The 14,882-nt window shown below is 46.2% G+C and overlaps 1 protein-coding gene across 8 annotated transcripts in view; it reads left to right on the top strand.

Moving 5' to 3' along the window:
- LOC143807956 (nuclear pore complex protein Nup160-like) overlaps window positions 1-14,579 on the top strand; it is a 31,357-nt gene extending 16,778 nt beyond the window's left edge. Inside the window, exons 1-7 of one of the 8 annotated variants that reach the window (XR_013221844.1) lie at window positions 4,168-4,224; window positions 7,261-7,356; window positions 7,441-7,536; window positions 9,743-9,848; window positions 10,885-11,677; window positions 14,191-14,259; window positions 14,413-14,579. Coding sequence is in view for 2 of the 8 variants with exons in the window: in XM_077290101.1 (XP_077146216.1) it covers window positions 5,550-5,660; window positions 7,261-7,356; window positions 7,441-7,536; window positions 9,743-9,848; window positions 11,643-11,677; window positions 14,413-14,544 (576 nt within the window). In the remaining 6 variants the exon portion in view is untranslated. Of the gene's footprint in view, window positions 1-4,167; window positions 4,225-5,434; window positions 5,661-7,260; window positions 7,357-7,440; window positions 7,537-8,243; window positions 8,458-9,742; window positions 9,849-10,884; window positions 11,678-14,190; window positions 14,260-14,412 lie in introns of those variants that run through there. The other 7 variants (XR_013221843.1, XR_013221841.1, XM_077290103.1 and 4 more) reach the window with 7 other exon arrangements.
- Window positions 14,580-14,882: the final 303 nt, after the last annotated feature.

Raw genomic sequence — 14,882 nt, 5'->3', positions numbered from 1 at the left:
TGGGAGTGTAAACAACAAAATCCTGTATGTTTTGAACTTTTGCCGTGAGATTACTCAGGCTGGAAGCCAAACTCTGGACATCCATGTTAAACAGCTAAGATCAGAGCCATTCAAGGGTTAAGAGGAGGTAAGAAGCAGCTAGACAGCAATTAAGGGCTAGGCAGCAAAACTCTGAAGGAAAAAAAAAATAAAAAAAAAAATTCCCTTAAACACTTCTTTTTCTCCTGCTTCAGCCCAAACAATTAACACTTTGTGGGCCGGCTATACTGTCATGAATCCCCAATGGCTAGGGATAGCACAGGACAAGCAAAGTACAAATAAATAACGGACGAGCTCTAGGGTGATGGAACCTGGGCTGACCGCTGCCCTACGCCTGACAAACGCAACTAGAGATAGCCAGGGAGCGTGCCTACGTTGGTTCTAGACGCCACGCACCAGCCTAAGAGCTAACTAGTACTGCAGAGAAAATAAAGACCTCACTTGCCTCCAGAGGAATGAACCCCAAAAGATATAGTTGCCCCCTCACATGTATTGACGGTGAAATGAGAGGAAGGCACACACAGAGATGATATATATAGTTTTAGCAAATTGAGGCCCGCTGTAAACTAGAAAGCAGAACGATACAAAAGGGGACTGAGCGGTCAGCAAAAAACCCTAATCAAAAAAAACCATCCTGAGATTACAAGAACCCATGTGCCAACTCATGGCACATGGGGAGAACCTCAGTCCACTAGAGCTACCAGCTAGCATAGAGACATAATAAGCAAGCTGGACAAAAAACCAAACAACTGAAAATCAGCACTTAGCTTATCCTGAAAGATCTGGGAGCAGGTAGGCAGGAACCAAACAGAGCACATCTGAATACATTGATAGCCGGCAAGGGAATGACAGAAAGGCCAGGTAAAATAGGAAACACCCAGCCTCTGATGGACAGGTGGAAACCAAAGGCCGCAACCCACCAAAGTCACCCAGTACCAGCAGTAACCACCAGAGGGAGCCCACAAACAGAATCCACAACACTCCGCCATGTGCCCAAACAGATGTTTATCCCCACATATAGGGTATCAGCGAACTCAGGACACATTGCACAACAATTTTTTCAATCCAATTTCTCCTGTTACCCTTGGGAACATAAAAAATGAAGGCAAAAAGATTATTTCTGTGAAAAAAATATGATTTCTTATTTTTACGGCTCTACATTATAAACTTCTGTGAAGCACTTGGGGGTTCAAAGTGCTCACCACACATCTAGATAAGTTCCTTAGGGGGTCTACATTCCAAAATGGTGTCACTTGTGGGGGATTTCCACTGTTTAGGCACATCAGGGGCTCTCCAAATGCGACATGGCGTCCGATCTCAATTCCAGACAATTTTGCATTGAAAAGTTAAACGGAGCTCCTTCCCTTCCGAGCTCTGCCATGCACCCAAGCAGTGGTTTACCCCCACATATGGGGTATCGGCGTACTCAGGACAACTTGTACAACAACTTTTGGGATCCAATTTCTCCTGTTACCCTTGGTAAAATAAAACACATTGGATTTGAATTTAATTTTTTGTTAAAAAAGTTAAATGCTCAAAAATTCCTGTGAAGCACCTGAAGGGTTCATAAACTTCTTGAATGTGGTTTTGAGCACCTTGAAGGGTGCAGTTTTTAAAATTGTGTCACTTTTGGGTATTTTCTATCATATAGACCCCTCAAAGTGACTTCAAATATGATGTGGTCCCTAAAAAAAGTGGTGTTGTAAAAATGAGAAATCGCTGGTCAACTTTTAACCCTTATAACTCCCTAACAAAAAAAATTTTGGTTCCAAAATTGTGCTGATGTAAAGTAAACATGTGGGAAATGTTACTTATTAAGTATTTTGTGTGATATATCTGTGTGATTTAGGGCATGAAAATTAAAAGTTGGAAAATTGAAAAATTTTCACCAAATTTCTGATTTTTTTCACAAAAAAAACACAAGTCCTATCAAAGAAATGTTACCACTCACGTGAAGTACAATATGTCATGAGAAAATAATGTCAGAATCACTGGAATCCATGGAAACGTTCCAGAGTTATTACCTCTAAAGGGACAGTGGTCAGAATGGTAAAAATTGGCCCGGTCATTAACGCAAACCACCCTTGGGGGTTAAGCACTTGATGCCATGAACTTCAGAAGATTCAACGAAACGGTCGAAGTTCTGAAAAACAGAGCTTGTTAGTTCCTGAAGGTTTTATGTGCAATCCTGAAATTAGTTTGTCCTTTTCTTGTTTTTGTCACACAAGTTGTAGTTATGTTCACATGACGGTTATTTCTTGCTATTTTCAGCACCTCTCATTAATTTTAAAGAAAATAAATGACAGGTCACATATTTAAATACAGTGCCTTGCGAAAGTATTCGGCCCCCTGAAACTTTTCAGCCTTTTCCCACATATCATGCTTAAAAGATACCAAATGTTAATTTTTGGTGAAGAATTAACAAGTGGAACACAATTGTGAAGTTGAACGAAATTTATTGGTTATTTAAACTTTTTGTGGAAATTCAAAAACTGAAAACTGGGGTGTGCAATATTATTCGGCCCCTTTAACTTAATACTTTGTTGTGCCACCTTTTGCTGCGATTACAGCTCCAAGTCGCTTGGGGTATGTCTCTATCAGTTTTGTACATCGAGAGACTGAAATTCTTGCCCATTCTTCCTTGGCAAACAGCTCGAGCTCAGTGAGGTTTGATGGAGATCGTTTGTGAACAGCAGTTTTCAGCTCTTTCCACAGATTCTCAACTGGATTGAGGTCTGGACTTTGACTTGGCCATTCTATCACCTGGATCCGTTTATTTGTGAACCATTCCATTGTAGATTTTGCTTTATGTTTGGGACCATTGTCTTGTTGGAAGACAAATCTCCATCCTAGTCTCAGGTCTTTTGCAGACTCCAACAGGTTTTCTTCGAGAATGGTCCTGTATTTGGCTCCATCCATCTTCCCATCAATTTTAACCATCTTCCCTGTACCTGAAGAAAAGCAGGCCCAAACCATGATGCTGCCACCACCATGTTTGACAGTGGGGATGGTGTATTCAGGGTGATGAGCTGTGCTGCCTTTACGCCAAATATATTGTTTGGCATTGTTGCCAAAAAGTTTGGTTTTGGTTTCATTTGATCAGAGCACCTTCTTCCACATGTTTGGTGTGTCTCCCAGGTGGCTTGTTGCAAACTTTAAACAACACTTTTTATGGATATCTGAGAAATGGCTTTCTTCTTGCCACTCTTCCACAAAGGCCAGATTTGTGCAGTGTGCGACTGATTGTTGTCCTATGGATAGACTGTCCCACCTCAGCTGTAGATCTCTGCAGTTCATCCAGAGTGATCATGGGCCTCTTGGCTGCATCTCTGATCAGTCTTCTCCTTGTTGAGATGAAAGTTTAGAGGAGCGGCCGGGTCTTGGTAGATTTGCAGTGGTATGATACTCCTTCCATTTCAATATGATCGCTTGCACAGTGCTCCTTGGGATGTTTAAAGTTTTGGAAATAATTTTTTAGCCACATCTGGCTTTAAACTTCTCCACAACAGTATCACGGACCTGCCTGTTGTGTTCCTTGGTCTTCATGATGCTCTCTGTGCTTCAAACAGAACCCTGAGATTATCACAGAGCAGGAGAATGTAACGCCGCTGGGTTTGTACCTTGTTTCTTCGGTGTTACTTTTGCATGTCTCTGCTTTAACCCTTTCTCCTCTCCCCCTAATGTGCAGGGATACTGTTGTCTGTTACCTGTATGGATGCTGCTCAGTTCCCTGCCACCGCTGCGTAGCTGTACATGTGCTGTGATGACTTTGCTCTGCTGCATGGCCACTCGCATGTGCGGTCCCTGGCTGCCGCTTGGAAGCTAGCCTTGGCTTGCGAGGTCCTCTGCAGCTGGTGCATGGCTTCTCACGTGTGTCCAGGCTAGCAGCCGCTGCCAGGTGCCCTAAGCCACAGTTCCTGTGCTGTCAGTGCTATAATGGTTTCTGTTTGACTAGGCATTGTGGGAAGTTCCATAGCATGACTGCGCATGCACCACATGGACGCGCGGCACTCGCGTCCGCACGGCCGCGCGCACCTGGCGCATGCGCAGTAGCTAGGGCTACTGCGCGCCGCCCGAGACTGTAATAGCAGATGGGCGGGTGCTCTCACAGCGAGACACGCCCCCAACCCCCTGCTCCCGCCTTCTCGTTTTGGCGGCATGCATAGACAGCGGACACTGCTACCGGTATTAACCCTTTAGGGGGGGTGCCCACAGTGATACCGGTATTAACCCTTTAGGGGGGTGCCCACAATGATACCGGTATTAACCCTTTAGGGGGGTGCCAACAGTGATACCGGTATTAACCCTTTAGGGGGGGGGTGCCAACAGTGATACCGGTATTAACCCTTTAGGGGGGGGTGCCAACAGTGATACCGGTATTAACCCTTTAGGGGGGGTGCCAACAGTGATACCGGTATTAACCCTTTAGGGGGGGTGCCAACAGTGATACCGGTATTAACCCTTTAGGGGGGTGGCAACAGTGATACCGGTATTAACCCTTTAGGGGGGGTGCCCACAGTGATACCGGTATTAACCCTTTAGGGGGTGCCCACAGTGATACCGGTATTAACCCTTTAGGGGGGGTGCCAACAGTGATACCGGTATTAACCCTTTAGGAGGGTGCCCACAGTGATACCGGTATTAACCCTTTAGGGGGGTGCCCACAGTGATACCGGTATTAACCCTTTAGGGGGGGGTGCCAACAGTGATACCGGTATTAACCCTTTAGGGGGTGCCAACAGTGATACCGGTATTAACCCTTTAGGGGGGTGCCAACACTGCTACCGGTATTAACCCTTTAGGGGGGTGCCAACAGTGATACCGGTATTAACCCTTTAGGGGGGTGCCAACACTGCTACCGGTATTAACCCTTTAGGGGGGTGCCAACAGTGATACCAGTATTAACCCTTTAGGGGGGGTGCCAACACTGCCACCGGTATTAACCCTTTAGGGGGGTGCCAACAGTGATACCGGTATTAACCCTTTAGGGGGGTGCCAACAGTGATACCGGTATTAACCCTTTTGGGGGGATAGGGCGCGGGGGACTGTGTATGGATAGATAGGGAGTCCCTTATGGCGGGGGGTGAGTACGGATAGATTAGGGGGGTACGTTATGGCGGGGGGTGTATGGATAGATAGGGGGTCCCTTATGGCGGGGGGGGGTGAATACGGATAGATTAGGGGGGTACGTTATGGCGGGGGGTGTATGGATAGATAGGGGGTCCCTTATGGCGGGGGTTAGTGTATGGATGGATAGGGGGTCCCTTACTGCGAAGGGGGCTGTGTACGGATAGATAGGGGGTCCCTTATGGCGGGGGGTGAGTACAGATAGATTAGGGGGGTACGTTATGGCGGGGGGTGTATGGATGGATAGGGGGTCCCTTATGGCGGGGGTCCGTGTATGGATGGATGGGGGTCCCTTACTGCGTGGGGAGCTGTTTATGGATAGATAGGGGGTCCCTTACTGTGGGGGGCCTGTGTATCTCTGCCCACAATGCCTAGTTTGCAATATGGAAGGAGCACATTCAGGAGCGCGCATTTCTGCCGACGCGCAATTCCCGCATTTCTGCCGGTGCGCATTCAGGAGCGCGCATTTATGCCTTTCAGCGTGCATTTCGCATGTAAGGAAGCGTGCATTCAGGATCGCGGATCCGTATTCTGCCTGTAGTAACCTGTTGCCTTTATTCCCAGCGGATCCGTATTCTGCCTGTAGTAACCTGTTGCGTTTATTCCCAGCGGATCCGTATTCTGCCTGTAGTAACCTGTTGCCTTTATTCCCAGCGTAGCCGTATTCTGCCTGTAGTAACCTTTTGCCTGTATTCCCAGCGTATCCGTATTCTGCCTGTAGTAACCTGTTGCCTTTATTCCCAGCGGATCCGTATTCTGCCTGTAGTAAGTTTTTGCCTTTATTCCCAGCGTATCCGTATTCTGCCTGTAGTAACCTGTTGCCTTTATTCCCAGCGTATCCGTATTCTGCCTGTAGTAACCTGTTGCCTTTATTCCCAGCGGATCCGTATTCTGCCTGTAGTAAGTTTTTGCCTTTATTCCCAGCGTATCCGTATTCTGCCTGTAGTAACCTGTTGCCTTTATTCCCAGCGTATCCGTATTCTGCCTGTAGTAACCTGTTGCCTTTATTCCCAGCGTATCCGTATTCTGCCTGTAGTGAGCTGTTGCCTTTATTCCCAGCGGATCCGTATTCTGCCTGTAGTAACCTGTTGCCTTTATTCCCAGCGTATCCGTATTCTGCCTGTAGTAAGTTGTTGCGTTTATTCCCAGCGGATCCGTATTCTGCCTGTAGTGAGCTGTTGCCTTTATTCCCAGCGGATCCGTATTCTGCCTGTAGTAACCTGTTGCCTTTATTCCCAGCGTATCTGTATTCTGCCTGTAGTAACCTGTTGCCTTTATTCCCAGCGTATCCGTATTCTGCCTGTAGTAAGTTGTTGCGTTTATTCCCAGCGGATCCGTATTCTGCCTGTAGTGACCTGTTGCCTTTATTCCCAGCGTATCCGTATTCTGCCTGTAGTAACCTGTTGCCTTTATTCCCAGCGTATCCGTATTCTGCCTGTAGTAAGTTGTTGCGTTTATTCCCAGCGGATCCATATTCTGCCTGTAGTAAGTTGTTGCCTTTATTCCCAATGTATCCGTATTATGTCTGTAGTAACCTGTTGCCTTTATTCCCAGCGTATCCGTATTCTGCCTGTAGTGACCTGTTGCCTTTATTCCCAGCGTATCCGTATTCTGCCTGTAGTGAGCTGTTGCCTTTATTCCCAGCGTATCCGTATTCTGCCTGTAGTAAGTTGTTGCGTTTATTCCCAGCGGATCCGTATTCTGCCTGTAGTAAGTTGTTGCCTTTATTCCCAATGTATCCGTATTATGTCTGTAGTAACCTGTTGCCTTTATTCCCAGCGTATCCGTATTCTGCCTGTAGTGACCTGTTGCCTTTATTCCCAGCGTATCCGTATTCTGCCTGTAGTAACCTGTTGCCTTTATTCCCAGCGTATCCGTATTCTGCCTGTAGTAAGTTGTTGCGTTTATTCCCAGCGGATCCGTATTCTGCCTGTAGTAAGTTGTTGCCTTTATTCCCAATGTATCCGTATTATGTCTGTAGTAACCTGTTGCCTTTATTCCCAGCGGATCCGTATTCTGCCTGTAGTGAGCTGTTGCCTTTATTCCCAGCGTATCCGTATTCTGCATGTAGTACATTTTTGCCTGTATTCCCAGGTGCTGCATCTCCTGGAACGTGTGGATTTTCCAGAGCTACTGATTCAATTAGCAACATTGGCTATTTCGGAGACTGTGGATGGCCTGAAAAGTCAGGTAATGCCATGTACAAGCTCTCGTCTCCTTCTCTATGTATCTATGATATTTTTGGGTGAGTGACCAGATGTCTCCTGATTGTAGGCAGCTTTGAGGACTCGTATCTTGCAAGCATCACCTGGATTTCGGACACAACCGCCAGTCGTACAACGCTGTCGCGCATATTCCCGATCACAGCAGGTGAGACGGAAGTCCGATTACTCGTGGTGTGGGGTGGAGGGCTGACAGCTCGTGCTGTGGGGTGCAGGGCTGACAGCTCGTGCTGTGGGGTGCAGGGCTGACAGCTCGTGCTGTGGGGTGCAGGGTTGACAGCTCGTGCTGTGGGGTGCAGGGCTGCCAGCTCGTGCTGTGGGGTGCAGGGCTGACAGCTCGTGCTGTGGGGTGCAGGGCCGACAGCTCTTGGTGTGGGGCGGAGGTGTGTACGTTGTGCCTGAGCCTTAGACCCCAGCGTATGCTCCATACATGGCCAAATGGAGGATGGAAGCATATCTTTTTAGTGACAGGCCCTGATCATGAGCCGCTCCGTACACCGGCTCCTGGCCTGTAACATACATGCACCTCAATGGTTGGGAATGTATTAAAGGCACCGCAGGAAATAGCAATGGGCAGAAATCTCACAGTGACCCCACTTGTTAAAGTGAACCTGTCACGTCGGTTTGCCCCTGTAAGCTGCGGCCACCGCCTTTCAGGACTTATATACAGTATTCTATAATGCTGTAGATAAGCCCCCGGTTCAACCTGAAATAGAAGAAAAACAAGTTTTATTATACTCACCCTGGGGCGGTCGGTTCAGATGGGTGTCTCAGGTCCAGGTCCTCCCATCTTCATGGAATGACGTCCTCCTCCTTGCTTTGTGTCACGGCCCCGGCGCAGGCGTACTTATCTGCCCTGTTGAGGGCAGAGTAAATTACAGCAGTGAGCAGGTGCCTGGAAAGGTCAGAGAGGCCCAGAGACTGCAGTACTTTGCTGTACCCTCAACAGGGCAGATCAGTACGGCTGCGCAGCAGACACGACACGAAGCAAGGAAGAGGAGGTCATCGTATGAAGATGGGAGGCTCCGGACCACGATGCCCATCGAACGGGACAGCCCCCCCCTCCCGGGTGAGTATAATCTAACTTTGTTTTTCTTCTATTTCAGGTTAGATCGGAGGCTTATCTACAGCATTACAGAATACTGTAGATTAGCCGTGAAGGGCTGTGGCCGCAGCTTAGGCCTCTTTCACACTTCCATCTTTGAGCTCCCGTCACAATCCGTCGATTTTTGAAAAAACAGGATCCAGCAAATTTTTCTACTGGATCCTGTTTTCCTCATAGACTTGTATTAGCAACAGATTGTGACGGATGGCCTTCCGTTTCATCGTGCAGTGGATCCGTCGGAAAATTGCTGTCTGTCAGGTGGAGAAAACATTCAGAGGAATGTTTTTTCTGCACATCGTAAAATCGCTCAGCGACGGATCCTGCACTGTCCGTCGTTGGCGATAATGGAAGCCTATGGACGCAGGATCCGTCGCTGACGGTCAAAAGCAGGAATCCAGCGATGGGTCCCATCTTTTGAAACTGATCATGCGTGGAAGAATTTCCCGTGAGGGAAATTGATGCTGCCTATGCAGCATCAATAGTAAAAAGATATCATGTTACAAATACAGTATTTAAAAAAAAAAAAAAAAAATCGCAATATTCTTACCTTCCGGGGTCCCGCGCAGCGTTACCGATGCTCCCGATGCCGCCGGCAGCTTCCGTTTCCAGTAATGCATTGCGAAATGATGCGAGACCGCTAGGTCTTCTGGGTTATTGGCGCAATGCATTACTGGGAACGCTAGCTGCCGGGAGCATCGGTAACGCTGCAAGGGACGCCGGAAGGTAAGAATATTGCGATTTTTGTTTTTTCTTTTTTTCACCTGGGTTGTGTTGGGTATGCGTTTTCCGCTGCGAAGACGCATACACAACAGGTGCAGATAGCCTCGACGGGTCTGTCAGGAAAATGGGCCCAGTGCTCACGTTTTCCACAATCTTCACAGGATCCGTCATTTCAACATCTTGACGGATCCTGTGCAGGTTTGGAAGACAGAAGTGTGAAAGAGGCCTTACAGGGCCAAAACGACGTGACAGGTTCCCTTGAACCCTCACTTAGCCAGAGTAGGTGCCCAGTTACATGCTGCGGGAGTGCTGGAATATTAGGGGCTGGTTGGTTCCTCATCCCCCGTCCCCCCTTTTTGCAGATAGCTGGATTGCCTTCGGCAGCTGGTCATCATCCTGTGTGAACATTCACAGCTCCATGAACTTGTGGAATTCCCTTAGGTGAATTTACAGTGAGGTGAGCGTCGCCCAGCCGGAGCCATCGTCTTCTTACCGAGCCAGCTGTATATCACTGCTGTGTCTCCCTCAGGTTGTGAGCATCATTGAAGCTCGGGCTCAAGACGTGGATCTGCTGACCCATAATTACTATGAGATCCTGTATGCTTTCCATATTCATCGGCACAACTATCCGAAAGGTATCGGGGTTTTACTCTTCTGATCTTATCTCTAGTAAGGCCATGTGCACACTTTGCGGGTTTTACTGCGGATCCGCAGCGTTTTTGCAGCTGCGGGTCCGCAGCAGTTTCCATTGCGTTTACATTTACATGTAAACCCTATGGAAACAGCAATCCGCTGTGCACATGCTGCGGGAAAAACCGCGCAGAAACGCAGCGGTTTACATTCCGCAGCATGTCACTTCTTTGTGCAGAATCGCTGCGATTCTGCACACATAGGAATGCATTGATCCGCTAATTTCCCGCATGGGGCTGTGCCCACGATGCGGGAAGTAAGCGGATAATGTGCAGATGGTACCCGGGGTGGAGGAGAGGAGACTCTCCTCCAGGCCCTGGGAACCATATTAGTGTAAAAAAAAAGGATTAAAATAAAAAAATGATGATATACTCACCTCTCAGCGCTGCACGCGGCCGTCCGGTCTCAGTTGCTGTGCGAGCAGGGCCTGAGATGACGTCGCGGTCACATGACCGTGACGTCACGAAGGTCCTTCTCGCAGAGCATCTTTGGAACCGGATCGCCGCGTGCAGCGCCGAGGAGATCGGGACGTCAGAGGGTGAGTATATAACCATTTTTTATTATTTTTAACATTACTATTGATGCTGCATATTGCTGCATATGAAGCATCAATAGTATAGGAGTAATCCCGCAGCAGTAACTGGAAGACAAACCGCGATAAATCTGCAGGGATAACCGCAGCGGTTTTGCCCTGCAGATTTATCAAATCCACTGCGGGAGAACCCGCAGAGGACCCCGCAAAGTGTGAACATAGCCTAAGAGATTGTATTACAAATTCTGGAGCCGCTAATTTTAGTACCGTACGTTCCTCCTGGACATATGTGCGTTATGTGAAGCCCCTCCATTTGTCTTTGCACACATAAGGGGGGGCACACTCGGGGGTCAGGTAGTTATCCGTCGTATTTGAGATTGTCCCCTCTAGTGATCTCCATTCCTCTTTTGATTTCCGTCTCTGCTGAATGTCGTTGTCTCCTTCCTCAGCCGACACCATGATGTTTGTGTACAGGATGCATCTCAGCAGAGAGGTCCGAACCCTTATAGGTCTTCAGAGGCAAGTGAATGCGTACCTGGCGTGTCTGAACTGTCTGCAGCTTATACGGCCTGAATACTCCTGGATTGTGCAGCCGGCGTCGGGAGCAGTGGGAAAGAAATGTATAGTTACAGGGGTTTTCCTGTCCAGGGGTGGATTGTCGTCTCAGGCGTTCACGGTAAAATCTGTCAGTCAGCACAAGTGTATGCCATTTATTATTATAGCACCATTTCTTTTATTACAGCACGATTTATTGCAGTACACTATAATACGCCATTTACCAAACTCTTCATTAAGAGTCACAGAACCGGCGGAGCACACCCATATCCGTAGCTTCAACCCTTACACTTATATTGGGGTCCAAGCCGTGAACGAACTCTGTCTATGCGCTGGTCGGAGCTGTGGAAATGGCTGAGCTGGTCGTGCAATGCCATTCCTGTAAGTGGATGGGCTCCGGCCGATGTGTCTGTAACTCTGAACACTTGACATATTCCCATCAGTGAGTGAGATAAGAAAGTCCATTTTATCTATCCCACATAACCAGAGCAATTTATTTTGCATGATCCAGATTGATAAACTTCTCCGTCTAGAAACTTCTGTTATAAATTTTTAATCATTGCGATCCAGTATACTTCTCACCAGTGGCCTCTGTCTGTCTTGTCTCCTTTGGTTTGACTGCTGTATTCATCCATCGATCACCTTCTGCAAGCGCTGGAAGAAATTAACAGTCGGCTAAACCGAGAGGTAAGAGCCGCAGTCACCGTCAAACGTGTGTGGTGTTCGGAGGGCTTGGTATATGCTCCAATTATAGGACTTGTCCTCCATTAGTCGCTGCACATTCTGCCACCATACTTACCGATGCCACAGTAGACCCCATTCTAAGTCTGTGCTGCCTGGTGCGATTGACATGTAAGGCCTCATACCCATTTGTGTGAGAAACAGACGAGTGCAATCCTATAAAAAAAATCAGATTGCACTCGGACCAATGTTATTCAATAGGGGACATCTCATTTGTGAGATTTTTCTCATCCTAAATAGGACTGATAAAAAAAAAAATCGCACCATGCGAGTGCTCTCCGATTTTTTTACGCACCGGTGTCCTTAGAAAAGCCGTTAATTCATGTGCAGTGTACAATAAAATCACACTGACAGGTTAGAATAGAATAGATATCTATATACATAGAATAGGTATATATATATATATACACTGACTGGCCACTTTATTAGGTACACCATGCTAGTAACGGGTTGGACCCCTTTTGCCTTCAGAACTGCCTCAATTCTTCGTGGCATAGATTCAACAAGGTGCTGGAAGCATTCCTCAGAGATTTTGGTCCATATTGACATGATGGCATCACACAGTTGCCGCAGATTTGTCGGCTGCACATCCCTGATGCGAATCTCCCGTTCCACCACATCCCAAAGATTTCATGTTGTTTACGCCAAATTCTGACCCTACCATCCGAATGTCGCAGCAGAAATCGAGACTCATCAGACCAAGCAACGTTTTTCCAATCTTCTACTGTCCAATTTCGATGAGCTTGTGCAAATTGTAGCCTCAGTTTCCTGTTCTTAGCTGAAAGGAGTGGTACCCGGTGTGGTCTTCTGCTGCTGTAGCCCATCTGCCTCAAAGTTCGACGCACTGTGCGTTCAGAGATGCTCTTAGGCCTACCTTGGTTGTAACGGGTGGCGATTTGAGTCACTGTTGCCTTTCTATCAGCTCGAACCAGTCTGCCCATTCTCCTCTGACCTCTGGCATCAACAAGGCATTTCCGCCCAGAGAACTGCCGCTCACTGGATTTTTTTTCTTTTTCGGACCATTCTCTGTAAACCCTAGAGATGGTTGTGCGTGAAAATCCCAGTAGATCAGCAGTTTCTGAAATACTCAGACCAGCCCTTCTGGCACCAACAACCATGCCACGTTCAAAGGCACTCAAATTACCTTTCTTCCCCATACTGATGCTCGGTTTGAACTGCAGGAGATTGTCTTGACCATGTCTACATGCCTAAATGCACTGAGTTGCCGCCATGTGATTGGCTGATTAGAAATTAAGTGTTAACAAGAAGTTGGACAGGTGTACCTAATAAAGTGGCCAGTGAGTGTATATATATATATATATATATATATATATATATATATATATATATATATACATAATATCTCTTAATATTTCATAGATAGCAGAAAAGCTGGTAATTCAAGTGTCGGCTTCTGCATAATCATTACAGAAGCCGACAAGATATGAAACATGGTTACATACAGTGAACCATTGCATATCCGTTAGATTTTTATATGTCCCTCACTAATAGTGTTAGTAGTGGGTGTGTATAAAATTTTGGAGCTGTAGGTGTTAAAGGATTAATACACACCACAGTATCACGGACCTGCCTGTTGTGTTCCTTGGTCTTCATGATGCTCTCTGTGCTTCATACAGAACTCTGAGACTATCACAGAGCAGGTGCATTTATACGGAGACTTGATTACACACAGGTGGATTATATTTATCATCATTAGGCATTTAGGACAACATTGGAGCATTCAGAGATCCACAATGAACTTCTGGAGTGAGTTTGCAGCACTGAAAGTAAAGGGGACGAATAATATTGCACGCCACACTTTTCAGTTTTTGAATTTCCACAAAAAATTAAAATAACCCAAAAAATTTCGTTCAACTTCACAACTGTGTTCCACTTGTTGTTGATTCTTCACAAAAAATCTACATTTGGTATCTTTATGTTTGAAGCCTGATATGTGGGAAAAGGTTGAAAAGTTCCAGGGGGAATACTTTCACAAGGCACTATATATATATATATATATATATATATATATATATATATATATATATATATATATATATATATATATATATATATATATACACCTATACTATGTGTGTATTTCTATTCAATCTATTGTATTGTAACCTGTCAGTGTGATTTTACTGTATGCGCACAGGAATTGCCAGCTGTTCTATCTATCACATTTATATTTATTTTTATATATAGATAGATATACATACATACACATATATATATACATACATACATATGTGTGTTTTGATAAATATTTACCGTAGTATTAAAATGATGTGTAAATGACAGAACTGCTGTATGTAAAAGCTCATGTTCAAATCGCATTGCATATGGATGTTGCGATAAAAAAATTGCATTGACCTCGCATGACACTCGCATGTATGTTTCTTTTTTTCTGTCCGGAAATCGGACCTTTTTTTTTTTTATCGCAAATGGGTATGAAGCCTAAGGATGAGAACCGGCAAAGCCAAAGCTTGTCCTCCGCATGCACCTGGACTCCCTGACCGTGTATGGTGAGAATTCACATCACATGACCGTCGTGACTAATGGTGATGTCATTCATGGTGACGTAATGCCACACTCAGAAACTGTGAGGGATTAGAGCCATGGCAGCCGGGCTCAGACCATGTGTGCACCATTAATGTCTTCCTCCATTTCCTTTACAGCTGCGGGAGAAGCTCAGTGACAAACTCAACTACTACTTTCAGAAGTTGGGAGACTCCACGTCGCATCTGCTCCGTTGGAGAAGCGAGCACCACTATGTGCTCCTTGGTTTTCCCCTTTATATCTGTATTTAGTCATTTTTGTATAATAAAATGTTATATTTTCTATGTTTTTGCAATACTGAGTCGCTGGTTTCTCGGTAATGGGCCGTGTCCTCAGCGTTAGATAATTTACATCAAGTTTATGGCTTATATTAATTAAACCGCTAGCAGACTCCGCCCCTCCCATTAAGCCCTTCCCACTTTTTAGAACTGTGTCATAAAGGTGGGCCCAGCTGGCGGAGCGTAAGTAATGGCTCTTTTTGGCTGCTTGCAAGCAGTGAATTGAAACATCCCCGTTCTTGCATTTTCACAACTGCCACGATATAAACACGAGCGGCTCGTGGTCCTCATGGGTCTCTTGTGTCCAGGTG

The sequence above is a fragment of the Ranitomeya variabilis genome, chromosome 2, assembly GCF_051348905.1.
Source record: "Ranitomeya variabilis isolate aRanVar5 chromosome 2, aRanVar5.hap1, whole genome shotgun sequence".
Classification (NCBI taxonomy): Eukaryota; Metazoa; Chordata; class Amphibia; order Anura; family Dendrobatidae; genus Ranitomeya; species Ranitomeya variabilis.
This window is presented reverse-complemented; position numbering and strand designations above follow the sequence as displayed.